General features: G+C 40.5%; 1 protein-coding gene across 1 annotated transcript in view; it reads left to right on the top strand.

Annotated features, from left to right (window-relative positions):
* The window catches only part of CCDC129 (coiled-coil domain containing 129), a 47686-nt gene that overhangs the window by 12676 nt on the left and 17256 nt on the right, over positions 1-17754 (top strand). Inside the window, 4 exon segments of the mRNA XM_014949433.1 lie at positions 2895-2981; positions 3558-3760; positions 9639-9949; positions 12306-12360. Of these exon segments, the coding sequence (XP_014804919.1) occupies positions 2895-2981; positions 3558-3760; positions 9639-9949; positions 12306-12360 (656 nt within the window).

A 17754-nucleotide genomic window follows, 5' to 3' on the forward strand; every position in this document is an offset into this window, starting at 1 on the left:
GATATACTTAGATGTGCAGTAAACAGAGCACCAATTAGCACCACAGTTGGTTTACAAAGTATTTTTGTTTGTTTGTTTGTTTTCATGAGGTTTTCTGACAGATTTCTAAAGGGCATTATTTCCCCCAAAGTATCTTCCAGTTTAGTAATGAGATTCAGCGTTTCTTGTGTCAGGAACAAAACACACAGATCAGGAAATGTAAATACTGTACCCTCCCCATTACTATATCTGTGACCTCTTAAATGCAGAGAAAACAATCTCTAATATTTCAAAATGTCAGGCTCTCTAATGAGGAACTTCCCATGACAGTCTTCTCATCAGAGAAAGGAGTGGAGATTCTAACCGTGAGTGAAATGGCCCATCTTGCACTCAGTGCAAATTTTGTCTAGAAGTCATGAGGTGGACATGGGCTCCTGAGCAGTTTACTGCAGTTTACTTTGATGGCTTAGCCTTGGTAATGGTATATTAGCATGTTGTTGACCCGCAACAATACAAGATAATTCAACTTACTTTAACCTACAGCAAAAGACAGCTAAGGCGTCCTACTCAGGATTTATCTGGTTTGAGAGTACGGCCACGCCAGCTGCTGCCTCTCGTCCAACTTGCAGTAAGTTCAGCCCAGTTGATCATGAGTCTCAGCCCTTGATTGTTTTGGTGACTTACTACTTCCTTCATCTCCTACCAGGTTTCTCATCATTAAATTACTTACTTAACACCCCAGTCAGTGTTTCTCAGTGTTTCTTTTTTCTTAATTTGGCAGCGCTTGTGTTCATTCAGTCCCGACAATATGAAGTATTGAGGAAATCACAGCAGCAGCCAGCTTGTGGTATAATGTTTTGTTGCAGAGAGGAGTGCCTACGTGCTGCTAGGGAAAAATTGTATTAACTCTCACTTTCAGATCTTATTTTTTACATTCTCAAGCATTTTTATAGTGAATCTACAGCTTCTGTTGGCACGTGAGTAGGAAATGGTATACAAGACATTGCTGATTCTTATTCAAATTATGCTCAGTTTGCTGCTAGAAAATCTGGTTTATGTTACCACAGCAAATTACAGGATGTCAGTAACCTTTATATTCTCAATTTGGATGGATATCCTTGCACTGAGTAAGCCAGAAGGAGCTTGTGTTAGAATTTATGAGCGGAAGAATAATCCAGTAGAGAACGTGAAAGGATGTTTTCTCCTTCCTTAATGACGCAATTTTGTTAAATAGAAAAGAAAACTTTAAAATCTAGGGAAAAAAAAATATTCATCCTGTAGAATGCAGAAGGATATCGACTGTGCTCCTAGGCAAATGCTACCCCAGCTTTCAGAGGATCAATAAGTATGTTATTTCAGTGTTAAGAGTGGAAGTGACAACTACAGGCACCGTGTATTTGCATCTGACTTATTGTGAAAGGATGAAGAGCACACCTTACAGCACATAGGTGTAGCACACTTGGAGTCCAGTTAGCTATTCTTGAACAAATATTTTCTATTCCAGAAACTCTTGCAATTTTCCCACAACTGTCTCAATCCTCTCAAACATGTTTAGAGCATGATGCAAAGCCCAGAGAAATCAATAGCAAAGAAATCAATAGTAAAATGCTTAACAACATCCTGGTTAATTACACCTGAAAAACTGCTATACGCAAAAAAGCTGTGCCAGTGTGCTGGAATGAGAATTTAAAACTATATATTTTAATTGTATTTTTTTACTATAAAGGCAGGGGTTGAAAATTTTTTTCATAATATTTGCTGTCTATCTCCAATGGCTCTGCAGCAGACAGTGGAAGCTAATTCATAATGCTTACTTTAAAATAGCAGGGGCTTAGAATGTACAGCTATTGGTTTATGCAATACAAAGGCTATTTTTCCCCTTCCTGACATGTGTTCTGTTTATATACAACTAACATATACTGTAAGTAAATATAAGAACAATGGTATTGTTCTGCAACTTTGTCATTTGGGCTAAAATGTTTCCTTACACAATGCAATTGGTCTTTTGGTCTTGTTTCTTGATGGACACATTTCTGTTTTGAGGGGCGAAAAAGGTAGGAAAATAAATTATTTTTATTTCTTCTTGTTTGCAATTTCCTTGTCAGTACCAGAAATGGTAAAAAAGACTGTGCAAAGCTACAGGAGGTAGGTGTCAGATACCATAGAGATCTGGTATAAATTCTTTTTCCTTACTTTTCTTTATGGCAAAAGGAGGAATTCCAGGTTTTTATGTTAATTCAAAAATCTACTTATCCCTCAATAAGATGTGAGCTGATAGATAACCTGTAATGATTAAAAAAAATATTACAAAGGCAATGCTTCCACTGTATATAAACATTTGCTACTGATCTTGGTAGGTATGTGTAGGTAAAGTTAAGTTTGGATATAACAAAAGCATGTCATTTTACCTTTTGAGAAACGCTTTCATGCCGCCGGATGTTGCTCTTGCAGGGAGCAGGCTTTGAAAAGCAGTTATTTCTCGGCAGATTAGCAGATACAAGCACAATGAGAAGCGAAGCACAGAATTGTTCTCAGGTGCCACTCCTGCAACTCATTGTGCCTTGTCTCTCCAAAACTTTGTTAAGAGCAATTATATCTTCTGAAGTAGGTGGCTAGAGAAACCCTAAAGGTTCCCCAAAGATTTACCATCTGTCAAAAGTGAGCCATTCTGCCACCTTTATAATTAGCATTTACTGGTACCTCACACCTACGTTATCACACCGACTGTAACATACTGTTCTTGAGAATAAGGGTATTGCCACACTCTTCTGCTGACTCTTCTTCTAAGGCGTTGCTATTATGTATCGTTTTAAATCAAGAGAAAATGCAAATGTTTACTTTAGGAAAAAATCATAATGACATCCTAGAGGAGCACCCGAGTAAACACATTTCATTGTTACTTTTCCTCAAACCAGGTCTCTGCAAGAGAGTTCAGAAAGTCTGGTTATGTCACGAGAAAACAGTCCCAGTTCTTCCCACTCCCTCACTGGTGCACCCCAGAGGTTAGTTATTTACATATATTTCCAGCTAGGAATACAAGGAATTAGCCATTTAGAGATCAACAAACGTGAGTAAAACTTTGAATTAGCAGTTCAAGGTCTTAGATTGTAAAAGTTTTCTCCTCATTTATTTTCACAAGATCAAAAAGACCCTCTTAAAAACAGGAGTCTGATTGCAATTGCATTTGTACCAGCAAAAAAAGAAACCTACCTGAAAATGCAGTGGGCTTTGAATCCACTGGAAGGTAAAAGGCTGCAAGGTCTTAGGGCAGCAGCAGCAGGCCCAGTCTGCATTGTGTCTAGGGAGAAGTGAGCCTGCAGAGCTGTGAACCTACACCTTTTATTAATGTTCCTTTTGCTACATTATCTAGATCTCATGCCACCAAATTCCTCTGGGGGGAGGAATGTGTGTAAATCTCATAGCAATGTGACCAAAAATGACTACTTGCACTTAAGCAGTAGTCTCCACAAGAGAGGAGAAGAAGGGAAGAGAATTATTTAACGAAAACAGGATAGCGACTGCAAGAGAAAAGTGGTACCAAGACAGTGGTGTAAATAATTCTGATGTTTTCACTACAGCATCACTGAATGGCTGGTGCTCTGGGAAAAGGAGCCGGTGGAGATTCTCCTTGATTTGGGATTTGGTACAGAAGAACCTGATATCTGCACTAAAATCCCTCCTCGGTTCCTCAGTGGTGTTTCTGTAGCAAAAGGGAATGACACCCAAGCGTTTTTGGAAGCTCAAAAGCAGCGGATGGACATTGAGAGACCACACTTACATGGTAAGGAGGGATATTTTGACAAAGGAGGAATTTTAGACAGGAGGTAAAATAAATAGCAAGGGGGGACTGTGAGGATAGAGAAAAAGAGGCTTATGAAACAAAATGCATGAAAAAGGGACATGTACTCAGAAGACATCAAAAATCCTCATGTATGCCTTTGTGGCAATGATACTTCCTAATGTGACTGAAATACAATTTACCTCTCCTCAGCTGTGAACTCTGATTTATGTGCTGGAGCTGCCAACTTACAGCATTTTAAAACATAACTGCCCATCCCCTCACTGTAAGACCTACCCCGCCGGCAGAAATTGTCACTGGTGTCGCAGAGGCTGCATTTTAACATGTTTCTGTAACCACTTCACCAGCAACATGTACCCACCATCATTGGTGCTATAAGCCAATACACAGGATTTTAAATTCAGCCAGGCCAGATGTGGGCTCACATTCCCTTTTTCCCCTGATGAAAGCAGGACCCCTCTCACAGGGAAATGTGGTGAGCAGATGACAAGGTCTTAACTTCCATGACTAGAGCTGCCAGAGCTTTTGCATCAGACCCCAAAACACCAAATTAAAACCTCACAGGTTTGTGATTGAAATATATGCCCCAAGATGTAGGTGAGGGCTGTATTTTAAGTACAATAAAAATCATGCCATTTAAGGCACACAGTCTTGATTTTTATTCATTTGAATGGGTTTAGTTCTCATGCTGTGTATTTTACAGTTGAGAAATGAACACAATATAGATATATCTGCATTACAATAGTATTGTTAATTTGCTGGTATACCACCCGTCTGAAAAGTCCAATTTTGACATCATTACCCCTCATGTTTGCTGCACAGGATAGCCAGATGGCTCTTGAATTTTTCTGTTTACTTAAGAAGCTCATCGAAGCAGTATCTCTCACATAGCCCATGCATTCCTGTTTAGAATTACACCAAGGAAGCATTATGGATGGAATGAGAATTGAAACAGAAATGTCAGAGCGTTGTGAAAAATGTGTTTTTCTCTCTCTCCCTTTTTTTTTTTATAGCAAGCCCCGTGCACACATTTCAATATTTACAGCAAACTGACACATCAAACAAGTTTCTCAGCTCTCACTCTCTTTCTCCCTCTGTAACTCTTCTGAGAGAGAGGGATCAGAGATAATCAGTATGAGTGGATGGCGGATGGAGACCTCAGGGAAGAAGGCAGAGAACTAGGAGGGAATGAGAGAAGAGAAAGAGCCTCTGAGGGAAGGAGTTTGCACAGTGAAGACAGGCAGTGGTAAGCCAAGGTGTGAATTTAATGACTCTTCCTGCAGTCATCCTCAATGGGAGCACTCCTAGCACATGTTAATGGCTTATCTGTATGGGGGAGGTGCTGTGAAGTAAGATAAGATTTTAATTTCTGTTTTGGTGGGTGTGATGTCCATCAAAACGTATTATCTTGCTTTTGACAGTTTGGGAGGGGGTTTTCACACCATCTGCTTAGGCATCCTAAGTATGTGCCAGGGCTGGGAACGTTTAATTGAGAGAGATGGGAATCATCCTTCAGAGATACTTACCTCTTTTCACTGACTACAGATTTCCATATAAGCGGTGATTAACCTCAGCCTTGTTCCCTGCACCAAATTATAGGCATTTAGATGAAGCACCATCTCAAGGAGCTTAATCACTGTAGAGCCATATCTATCTCCACAGCAAGTGGAGAGAGTGAGGCAACCACTGTGGGTGATCATCCAGCCACCACTTTAAAACACCTCTCAGTAGAAGCCAGTCTGTTTCAGTGACCATGTAGGTAATCTTGCACAAGTATCTGGAGTCTAAGTCCTGGAGGGGACTTAGAGCTAAAAAGGGATGTATCAGGCTTAGTGTACAAACACCTGAGGAATATCCTCAAATAGCATTTGTTTGCAAACTGTTTTTTTCCAATCTTGCCCACCTTAGGTTGTCTAACGGTTTTGCAGTGAGGTATAGCAAGAAGGAAGATTGACAAATTCATGTTTATTAGATTTTAAAATGGATTGAATCACTAGAACAGGACCTAACCTATCTGCCTTCAGTACTATTACTGCACCTAAATTTTCAGGCATCTAATGAGCCAGCTCTTCTAAAGCAGAAGCCTGCATTCCCTGTAATGGCAATGAGGAGAACAAGTGCTTATGAAGGCCTCCAGAAGAAGACCTCAGAAAAAAGACCCTTCTCTGCAAATTAAGTAGAAGATTCAGGTCTGAAGTGTTCCACAGTGTTTACCTCTCCATGAACAATTTAGGGAACTCCAGGCTCCTTACTGTTAGAGGACTTCTTCACCACCACATTGAAATGAAAGTGCCAAAATGAGGTAGACCATCTGCCACCTCTGGAGATTTCAAGACTGTATTGAACCACTGTTCCCAGAGACCTGCTGGATGAATTCAGTTATTGTCACCCTGGTTGGTTTATTATCACTGAAGCATTTCAATGCAAATACAGTCTGAATCCCTCTCATTTGTCTCTAGCCATGGAAAAGGAAGAAATTGTTTAATATGAGTTAGTGAATGCCTGAGAGGTTATCTCATTTTCATTTTACTTTCTCCCATTCTCTGAATCAGCAGAGAAAGTTAATTGATTAGAAGAATGTGTGTTACTCTGAGAGAGTGAGAGATAAAGCAAAAGGTTATAGGTACAATATAGAAGACATGAAGATGGAGAAAGATATAGAAGATAGAGAAAGATATAGAAGATGGAGAAAAAAGGAGACAGAGGTGAGAAAGACCAAGGGCTTCCATAGCAGAGAAAGATGGAGGAAAAAGGAGACAAAGGTGAGAAAGACCAAGGGCTTCCATAGCAGTGACCCCTCTTCACTTTCATATTTCATGCAATTCCTAAAGCAGTCCTTTTCTGTTTCTGTATAGCTCTTCCATGCTTGTGATGAATAGTTTTCCAGGCCTCTTCTGCTGCTGATTAGACCCTTTAAAATACATGTGGATTATTACAGTTATTTATTAATTGTCTTCTCACTTGGTGCTATTTCCCCAGTATTGTCAGAGAGAGTTTTCAAAAAGTTTAGTTCACATAAATAAGATTTTCAGTATTTTCAAATATTGAAATAAATAATATTTTTGAAAAATATTGATCACCCTTTCAGTTTCTCAGCCAGATCCAAAAGAAAAGCTTATCCCCATCATCTGCCAGTGGTGAAAATTTTACTGACCTTGTTAGAAGTGATATTTGACTTCCTAACTGAAGAAATAAAGTCACTTGAAATTTAGAAATTATGTTAGGTGAAAAATAATTGTATTTCTGAATATGTTGATCCCCATATTTTTGAAAACTTCAAGTTTCTGTACATCGCAGTTCAGAAAAGTTGAAATGTTTTGATCTGATGCTTAATGATAAAAAACCCCCACCATGTTTCAGTACCACCTATCCATACTGCCATATCTAAATCTTCTTGGGGTTTTGTTTCTGGGGAATTTTCACTCTCATTTCTGTCTGTCTCAGCTGCTGCAAGCCCCTCACTGGAGCTATAGTTTCAATTCTCGCTCTCCTCTGTGAGATGAGTGTATTAGGTAGACGCCATTTCCCCTGACACATGGTTGTACTGCGACTGCTACTACAGGTCAGTTGGGAGGGAGGTGCACACATCATTGGAGATATAAATAAGCCAGTAAATCCACCCCCTAGAAGAGAAATGAAATGTAAATTGCTAAATAGCTTCTCTGAAGTACAGCTTCGATTCAAGGAAAGACAGTACTGCTGAGACTCAAGATGAAACATTCTAAAAAAAGGAAAATATTTCAATATTTGACAAAGTAGACAATGCTGAAATTTCATTTTTACTTTTCCTGACAAAAAATGAGCAATTTCAGATGTCTTGATTTTCCCACTGAAATTTTTTATTTTTTCCAAATTCTGCCATTTGCTGTGAACAAAAGTTGATGATTGAAAATTTCTTGCTGGCTCTGGAAATGTTCTGTGTTCCTTCATTCCACTGTGGGCCTACTGAAGACTTTCCAAATCTTTCATGTAGATAACTATGTAATACCAGATTCAAGGAAGAAGGAACAAAACTGTGAGCTTCCCCTCCTAAATGATAAAAACAGTTGATCATAAAGTCATTAGAAGCCCTGTAAAAGATATAGATTCTATTGAAGATTCATTGATCTTGTTTACAGCACAGACATTTGCTGTTTCGGCTGAAGTGTCCAGTGAACATGAATCCCTGTTTATGCCCTTTAGTATCTCATTTGTGCTACAGATTTAGACTATTTTGCAGCAGGCTCCAGGGACTAAAGAGGTATTATCTGCCTCTTGCCTATTTGAGGCATGATCCCTGGGGAGCACCCCTAGAAACTGAAGGGCCTGCTCCATGAAGCAAGGCTGTCCCATATATAATTTCTTTATGACCTGTGTATTTATTACATTGCACATGGGTGAGGGGGCGTTTATGTTATCCATTTATAATTTCTCTTGTTGTTTGATTTGTCTTTAGGTATCCCAAGCTCTTTGAAAAGTGTGTAAAAACTATTTCAAATTGCAGCTAGTTTGGTTCTGGTTCAAATCAAAAGAAGGACTGGACAGCTGTGCTGCTGTCAGTTAAAGGACACTTTGCATTGGCATTTGGCATTTTTGTGGCCTGACATGGTGGGAGTCAGATGAAATACTGACATGGAGAGGATGTGGTAGGACAGTGGCTGTACAAAACCAAAAATTATTTACTCTGACACCTGAAACTTACACAAGTGGAAACAATACAATATGGTGTAATGTGTGTACCGATAGACCAGATAACTCCTTTAAACATCAGGTGAAACCTTCAACCATGTCTTAAAATGTGGCGGGAATGGCAATGTTTTCCTTCAGTGTTAAAAATCAGGCAATGTCTGGGGCAGAGAAGAGGAGAAGTATTCTTGAGATATAGTAACTATCAAGAATTATATGTCATGGGATTGGTCTCCAATGCAAAGGACCAACTCAAATCCAATTTAAATATCCCCTTGTTGTCTAATTGTTTGTGAAGCCACATGCAGATTGCATGCAGTAAATTTGGCTGCTCTCTAAAAGAAATGGCAGCCAAGAAAGTTAGCATTTTGCCGTCTTCTGCCCTCAACGAATCTCTCAAGGAAGGAGGAGTCCTAGTGACATATTCATTGCCTTAGGATAGGTACACACAATGTGCAAGTAAATGTGTTGTGTTTCTTTCTATAAATAACTTCATAGTGTTGTAATGATGGAAATCTCTAGGATCTCTGAGAAAACATTATTTGCTTCTCTTTAGATGTTATGCCATGGAAAAAATGACCCAGAAATTACAGGAGGCTGGTACAATAAAAAGAATCTGGGAACCTTTATACAACGTCAGCTATGAGTTTCTGAGGGATAAGTGTTTTGTTTTGTGCTGTTATGAAAATGAGAACATATCTTCCACGGTCAGTTTTTATCAGTTAATGGCTATATGCATTTTGCAGTTACCCTGGACAGCTGGCAGCTGTAAACATTTGAGATTACATTTTAATAACTTTATTCACACAAATTTTAATAAGTCCTCAAAAATGGCATCCAAGTCCGGCCCAGCCAACCAGAGAATTTCAGGCTGGATTCTGTAACCTTTATTCACACAGAGCAGCAGCATTCAGATGCACTTGACCCAACAAATTCAACATTGCATGTTTGTCTAATATAACAAACTATGCAATGACATCTCTGTGTAGCCTGAATGGATCTTCTGGAAGCAAATGGAAAAAATTTAGACACTTTTGAATGAGGTACTTAGTATGTTTCTTTATGGTTCTTAGTATGTTTCTATAACATGCTTAGTATGTTTCTTGGCCATGACAGGTTTGAATAATTGTTGTACTGTATTATTTCAAATTGTATCTTTAATAAACATGTTGCCTTCCATTCTGCCCATCTGAAGAACGTTTTCAACAGCTGGGAGTACTTGACCACGTAACCAGTGTCCTCTCATCTTTGCTGACCAACGTCAACATCCAACAGCTCAAAGCACAGGATGCCGGCGAGGATGAGACCAGTCTCTCAGACGCTGCAAAGAGCAGACCTGTGGTCACAGGAGTCAAGCAGAGAAGAGTAGGTCAGCTCCCGAAAAGGGCTTCTCAGCAGACAACGCTGCTGAAACAGGGCTTGCTGGCACCTGGGGAAGCCAACTTGCCTAGCAGGAAAGAGCAACCCCATTCTTGTCCAGATACTGCTGAGAGGGGGATGGTCCAGGCAGGCTTTTCTGCATGTGTTGCATTGGGTTGTCTGACCCAGGAGCAAGCCCCTAGAAGCAAAGGTGCCTTGGCATGTCCCACATCCCAGTGTCCACTGATGCCACCGGGGAAAGCCTGGGCTTCATCACACCTAGCTGCAAAACAGCCTCACCTTTCCACTGCGTGTGAGGTGCCTGCCAAAGCCAGGCCAAGAAAGGAGCCACCTATGCTTGTGGTCCACTCTCTCAAAAAATTGGCCAACCTAAGCTGCAAGCTTCCAGTGTCATTTGAAATGGAAAAGGTGAGGTGGATTTTTGTGTATTGTGCTAGCAATGTACCTTCACCCATATTTATGGTATAAGTTCAAATTCTTTTCTTCAGGATGGAATCTAGAGTAAATTACTTCAACAAGCATCATGCAACAGCATTATGGGGAAAACCTGTAGGTTTTACACTACTCATTGGGGTTTTGATTATTTTAAATTGTCTTTGTGTTAGGATACCATCAAAGAAATCTGCACTGAAATTACTGAGGTAGGATTCATTCAACCAGTATGATAATGTAAGATGCCAATATATGTTTTATACAGCACTCGGTTTTGGGTTTTTTATAGAAGGAAGTTGCAGGAACACTAATACATATGGTAAAGGATATTTTTAAAGATCCAGTCTGTTTTTTTCTATCCAGGAGTTTTTTTCTACTTTTTTTTTCCCCATCTTTTTTTGTCTCCTAAGCTAATTTGCTGTTGTGCTCTTTCAGAAAGTTGCATTAAAAAATTAGTCTTGGTTTTATAGCAGTGTTTGAAACATTTTATCACTCTGTAAGCTGAGCATCCTAAAGCCAGAATAACTCAGAACAGCAGCTTGTTCTCATATCCAGTCTGCAAAGTCCACGGTACTTAGTTATCTGCCTGTTTTAGCAACAGGGGATTGTCACTGGGGGTTCAACACGAAGCAGCAGAGACCAGGATACTTGCCAGGCCCTTTCTAACATCTAGAGCTCTTGTGTGAGCAGCAGTTTTTCTGGCCATACTACTGCAGAAAAAGGGCTACGGTAGGATACTCTCCAATCATACAGACTCCACTGTAAGAATCAAAGAAAGAAGGAGAAATGGGATGGTTGGTAGGTCCCTGGAAATATATGGAGCATGGGAGGGAGGGAGGGAGGGTAAGAAGGGAAGGAAACGAGGAGGCAGCGAATGGCTGGAAAAAGTGGGAGGCTTAAAAAAGTTTTCCAGTTTTTAAAGCATTGGAAAAGATCAGGGTAAGGTGGTGCCATTCTTCTTGAGGAAAGGGTATTTACCTTTTGAAGTCCTTCCAAAGGTGTATTTTTCTGTGAAAGGTTTGGTGCAGCCTTCCTGTTGGCAGAGAGGATTCAAGAATCCGAGCATGGCCCTGATTACCAACCTCAGTGGGGGAGAGGGTATCTTTCAGAGATCTCCAGCACAGCAAATTTATAATCCCCAGGTGGCCCATATGTCTTTGTAAAGCACTTATCATGCTGGACTTGCAGCCCCGTGACTAGAGGCTCACGCAAAAATGAGGCTATTGACAGTGCAGTAAATGCTGTATGTTAAAATAAGATGGTGTATATATTGTTTAACTTCTGAGTATTATCTACCACATCGTTAAATTAAGTCTGTAAGAACAGTGTACTGGCTGAAACCATGAGGCCACCTATGTCATTAGTCTGACAATGGCCAGTAGCAGATGTATGGGGAACAGAGTAACAGTCACATATAGAGCAATCCTTCTCTTATACTTTTTCTAGCCCTTGACAATGAAGGACTTAGAGATCTTGAGCTACAGACTGTGTGGAGGACACACCTAACATGCATGTTCACATGTAACTTGTATATAATAGATCCCCTTTTCCGTAAAGTCTTTTTCTGAAGGAGTTTATGGAACATCATGATGTGACGTTCCCTCTGATACTATGAAAAAGTCAAATGGGTCTTCATTCCTAGAAGAAAAAAATTCTGACCTTACATACACTCTTTGGCAAGAATTTACCTCCATATCATTACATTCCCTTGAGTTTCTTCTACTAAGTCATATTTTTTTCTAGGGATATTTATCTGAGGCTATTCAAACAAGATTGTTAGTATAGTTATGTGTTAGGAACCATTTTGTATGGATTACTTTGAGCAAGTCTTGGGAAGGTTCTGAGAGTAGACCCTAGTTTATGACAAGAACAAATATTTTTAAAAGGCGGCAACTGAAATGGAACTATCTGAAAGATTTCATGTTTTAACTTTGCAATGTCCAGAATTATTTTGGGTTTTGTTCCTACCTCCCTTCCATATAATAAGGCATACACTCATAAGCACTATCATGAATAATAGATTTTCCTTTTATCTTTCTTTTCTTTTCAGATTCAGAGTTTTGAGGATGAAACTCCATTTCTAAATGCTCCTGACACCATTTTAGGTGAGCGTTAAGAAACAGACAATTTGCCAGTTTTTAAAAGACTGTTCCCCTGTAGCTGCTTCTAAAGCTTATGCTAACAATATGTTTTCCCTCTCTGCTCCCATCACCTCTGGCATTTAGATGCATTATTCTAGACATGGCAGTCTGGATTATATGACTTGACAAATCATAGGGCTGTAAAATATACTCAGCTTGTCAGGGAGACACAATGAGTGCACATGAAGAGGGCACATCACATGCACAGCTTTGAGTGTGTGGGATCCCTCTCTGATGCTTTAAGTAGACCTCTCTGCTCTTCCAAGCGATACCAAAGCTTCACTCTTCCTCAGTAAATGATTTGCCAGACTCAGACAACTGCTTATGTACCAACTCTCAGATCCTTAGAGAAGTCAACTAGGAGACTGGATACAGTGGCTCTGCAGCCACTCTGTACGCAAATCAACCAGGACCATGCAACCACGAAATTCTGGCAGCAGCGTGGCCTCTACTCCATCATCTGAGTCTCCTATATCACATAGGCTGTCATCACATGAGCTGAGATAGCACTGAATCATGTGTTAGAAAATAAGTTATTTGAGGAGTCTATGAAAGGATTAAAAGCAAAGCTGTTAGACCAGATGTTATGCTGTCATTTGGGGCAATCTGAGTTTGGATCCTGAGAAGCGTTTGCTGGCAGGGGTGCTGGTGTTGGAGAAACGGCTGTTCAGCCTTCAGAGCATGGAGTGCTTGGCCTTGCTCTCTAGTGACTCTTTCCAACCCATGCTTAGAGCAGGACTGGCTCTACTCTATCTTGAATGGGATAGAAATTTCATGTGAAAGAACTAATAAACAGCAAGAAGCAGAGATTGCAAGGGACAAAGGTGAAAGTTTGGTGAGCCCTCCCCTTTTGAGGACTACATTATATCAGTTCTCAGGAGACAGCACAAATAATTAAGCAACCCAACTTCATACGCAGGTATCTTAAAAAAAAAAAGTGAATGACCAGTGGATATTCTGGTGCTGGTCATTGCTGGATGCCATTGGCTGGCTTGACAGCTGGATGGATGTGCAGAAGTGAATTCATTAGCCTGTTGAAGGCAGTGACATAAGTGGCACTGACTTCAGTGAGGCCAGTGTTTTCATCAGTGTGTGGAGCTTTCTTGGTAAATGCTAGACATGAGTAAATGCAATGGAGTACAGTATGAATTTGGTCTTTGTTGCTATTCAGACTCTATGATTTGTCCTCTGAGTTACATGAGGTTACTTTGATTTTGTTTTCTGATGGGTGCCTTGATCTTCCTGAACAAAGACGAGCCCCCATACCAGTAGTCTTGCTCGTAGCGATATGTGTACAAAGAATAGCAATTCCCAAAGACTGGTGCAGTGAAAAACACCATTTGGACAAACATTCAGTGAGAAATTAAAAAAAGAGTATGTGGACATAGACCAGTGGAGAAAAAATTAAAAGTGTAGTAACATACCCACAAATGCTTTTTTCCTTTGTCCATCTCTAAAAATGACTTTGCTATTTAATGATGAAGTGCATTAGCTAAAGGATTTAGCAGATTGTATGGGTATATCAATCACAATGTAAGGGGAAAAACATAACTGTATACCCTGAATAATCTTTTAAGACATAGGAATAAGCATGTATTTAGCAGTAATTTAATGACAGAAAATGCAGAAAGTAATTATTTGTTTTTAATTCTGATAAGACTGTCATCATTCAAAGTAATCACTCAAAATCATACAAGTAAACTGCACTTATATAAGATTTATGCCTTTGCAGGACCATAAATTTTAGACTTTTGTTTAAACACTGGAATATCTCCCTCCCTGTTTTTTTCCCTCTCTCTCTTTCTTTCTCTGTTGGTTTAGAGTCATTGATGCTTGGCCTAATTTAAAGTGGAGATTTCCGGTGGTTTTTTTTACAGGCTTTTATCATATTCTTTCTCTGTTTCCCATTGCTTTTAAATGCCATATCCCTCCATACCCATGGGAGTTTTATTGTGACTTCAACTTTCTGTGCATCATGGAAACAGTCTAAAAATTGCTGGTTATGAATGTAATATTGTTGCTAGTGAATAATACCTCGCTATTAAGAAGATTCCTATGGAACTGAGCAGAATGTGGCTCAGACCCATAAGCAGGGGTCCTCAAAATAGGAGTGAGTGGGAAACCAAGTCCATCAGGAGCCTACACAAGGAAAACCTCAGCTCCCTGGACAGCATGCCTGAATTTAGATTTAGCCTCCAAATTCCCTGGGGCACAGGCTCCCTATTTCTGACACAATGCCTGATACCATAAGGGCCCACTCTCGTTTGTTTGCGGGCTCTGTTGGGAAGGGTATGAGTGATGATGAAGATGTGGGAGCCTGACATGGCTCTGCTGAAAGGGGAGCTCACCTGAGCGGGAAAGTGCGAGGTGCCCACTCTGAGAAGAAATAGAGACAGATAGAAACAGACTGCTTTGCCTAGATGGAGCATAGTAGAGACGGATGACTTATGGAAGTACGTGTCCCAGTGGTATTGTCCCTTGGCTCTGTAGCCTGGTCTCAATTTCAGTCCAATTGTTTAATTTTCTGCACTCCCCATGAAAGCCAATTCCCTGGCTGCTGTGTGTCTTCTTTATATTTCTCCATAATGTAGATTCTGGCTGTTTAACTGCAGTAGGCTTTATGATAAGGCTTTTTTTCCCTCTCTCTTGGCAGAATGCTGAGACTTAATTTTAAAAGAAGCTCAAACCCCCCGAACATTCCTGAATGACTTACAGGGAAAGCAGAGTGTTTTCTAGCTCTGTTTTAAAAAATATTACAATCTATTTTATTAGGCAATTTTATCATTGTTATAAATAAGTAATTGTACTGGGGAGAAGGGATAATCCTTATTTAATTAAATTCATCTATACTCCCAGGTTGGCAGCAACCAGACATATGTGAGACTAATACCCACAGCCTGCCTGTATGCATGTGCAATTAAAAATTCACTCTACAGTAGCACTGGCAGTTTAGTGTTGCTTTTGGCATTTACAAATTCTTTTATTTTGTGACTTTTTTTTTTACCATACACATATGCTGGAGCAGATGTTGCTTATTTGTTGTTTATTCAAATCTGTAGGCTCTGGCAGCTAACTCCATTGTTCTGTAATGAAGCTTTATTCACTGTCCTGTATTAGGACCCAGCAAATGCATGACAGGCAGAGTTAGCTCTCAGCAGGAACTACAATTATTGTCCTTACTTATTGGCTGTTTATATTCTAAAGCTCACAGTTGAGAAAGCTGGCTGGGCAGGGTAAGAGGCTGGGGATTCTGTGTGCAGAGGAAAATTACTTGACTCCACTCACTGTATCTTTGCCCTGATGAGTTGCAGGCTTGCATGTAAACTCATCTGTTGCAGGGATTTCATATTCAGCATTTGAAAAATAGAGCTGTTCTCCCCCTCCACCCCCTCTTCTGCCTTGTTCTCCTCCCCCCCCCCAACCCCCGCTGCTCCTTCCTTTTTCAATTAGCCTTTGTAAAGCACTGGGTTTAACTAAAGGATGTTTCAACGTTGCTCACCCCCGTTAACTCAGCACGTGCCTGAAAATTCATTAGCAGCAATGTCTATTAGGGAGGCACGGGAAGTCAGTGTTCTTTCGGTGCTCACCGTAGTCACCTGCTCCCCCTTGCTCCTTATTTATTTCCCTCTCTCTCTGAGGGGTGGCCATGGACCCGAAAGGCAGGAATTCCTGCACGGCACTGACCCGAGTGGACACACCGCTCCCGGGTGTTCAAGTGCCAACAGAAAGGCATTAGCCTGCTGGAAAAGCCCTTGGTAGCCCAAGAGGCAATCAATCAGGGAAGTAACCACCTCCATCTGGCTCCCTGTGACATGGTAGCTCACTACTGGAGTGCTTGTGATCCATCTTGTCCCAACGAGTGTTGCCAGGGATCGCATACACCCAGTTTTTGTGGCAGCTGGGAACGTCCTAGCTTCCCTGCGAGCTGAGCCAACACGTTAGCTCCTGTGACTTACCAACTAGCAATTCTTTCAACTATCACACCTTCACTCCTCCTACTCACCAACTCCTCTGGTGGTTTGGCACCACGGGAACATTCGCAGAATGCAATTGGTATTTCTTTTAGTTGACTGAATGCCAAAAACGCGAATCCTGTTTATTACCCATTATCCATTGTAACGTCTGCCTCCAATTGAAGGAGCAATGTCTTCAAAAGTGCAAGAAGAAAACATGTATGCTTCAAAAAGTACAGGATTTTCTGTAGAAAACAGAGTACCTTTCTCTGTTTTCAGTATAAAGAAAACAGCCATTTAGTATTTCTTATTTGCTGTAGTGCCTACATCACACTGTTTTTCTTCACATATGACATAATGACATTTAGTTTTAAGTGCAGAATAAAGGAAAGGGAAAGGCAAAGAGACAGCCAAAGGGAAGACTTGCTAAACCTGCATCAAAATCAGGAGCTGAACTTAAAAATGTCGTATACCTACGCTTGTGTTGATATTGCCAGACCTTTATGTTGAACTTCAGCATTGGTTATTGATCACATAGTTTCCAAATATAAGCTATTTCTTCATAAAACATGATGAATAATGGATCCATAATAGATAGATCCTTTTTTGCAACAGTTTTCTGTAGGTGACCTGGCACAAAGGAGATATCTGCCTTCTTTAGCTGCTTTGGGTTGCCCCTATATGTTTCATGATACTGCAGGCCACATTTCCCCCATCTTTGGCACATGAGCCATATAAAGGCTTCCTTATTTTTTCCAGTTTCACACATAAGGGACCTATAAGTGAGAATAAGAGGAAGCTGTATTGTTTCAATGCATTTAGCAGCCTGAAGAAGTCTGGAGGGAAAGTGCTATGGTCCCAGAAAGAAGCAGAAACTGCTGGGAAGCAGAGACTGATAGAAAAGAGTAAAGTGAAAAGCAAAGTTGTTAAATGATGAGTCTTCAAACTTTCCTGCATCTTCTCCCTGCCTGGAAGCACCCTGAGTTGTCTGGTTCCCTCAGAGAAGTTCTCCTAGAAAGGCAATTTACTTCTGCAGCTCTTGAGAATACCCTGGCTGCTGCACACAGTCCTCCTTGATGTATCTCACACACATGTATATGTTTAAGTTCAGCAATGGATAGAAAGATGGAAACGCAGGAGGTGGTGATGCCACATTCACCAGTACAGAAACTAGATGGGCAGCAAAGAACTTAAGTCTGGCAGACATCTGAAATGGCTTCTGGGAGGTCTTGCCACTCGCCAGTGGTGTCAGGACACCCTGACTGCAGCCGAAGGAGCCATCTAAGAGCTTTGAGGGCTTGTACAATTTTCAGTGAGTACATTTCTAAAAGTCATTGCACATTTATAACATTTTGTTTCACATATGTGTCATATTTTAGGTCCTGCTGCAGCAGGCTGATTCATC

This window comes from Calidris pugnax, unplaced genomic scaffold (genome assembly GCF_001431845.1).
Source record: "Calidris pugnax isolate Ruff unplaced genomic scaffold, ASM143184v1 scaffold124, whole genome shotgun sequence".
Taxonomy (NCBI): Eukaryota; Metazoa; Chordata; class Aves; order Charadriiformes; family Scolopacidae; genus Calidris; species Calidris pugnax.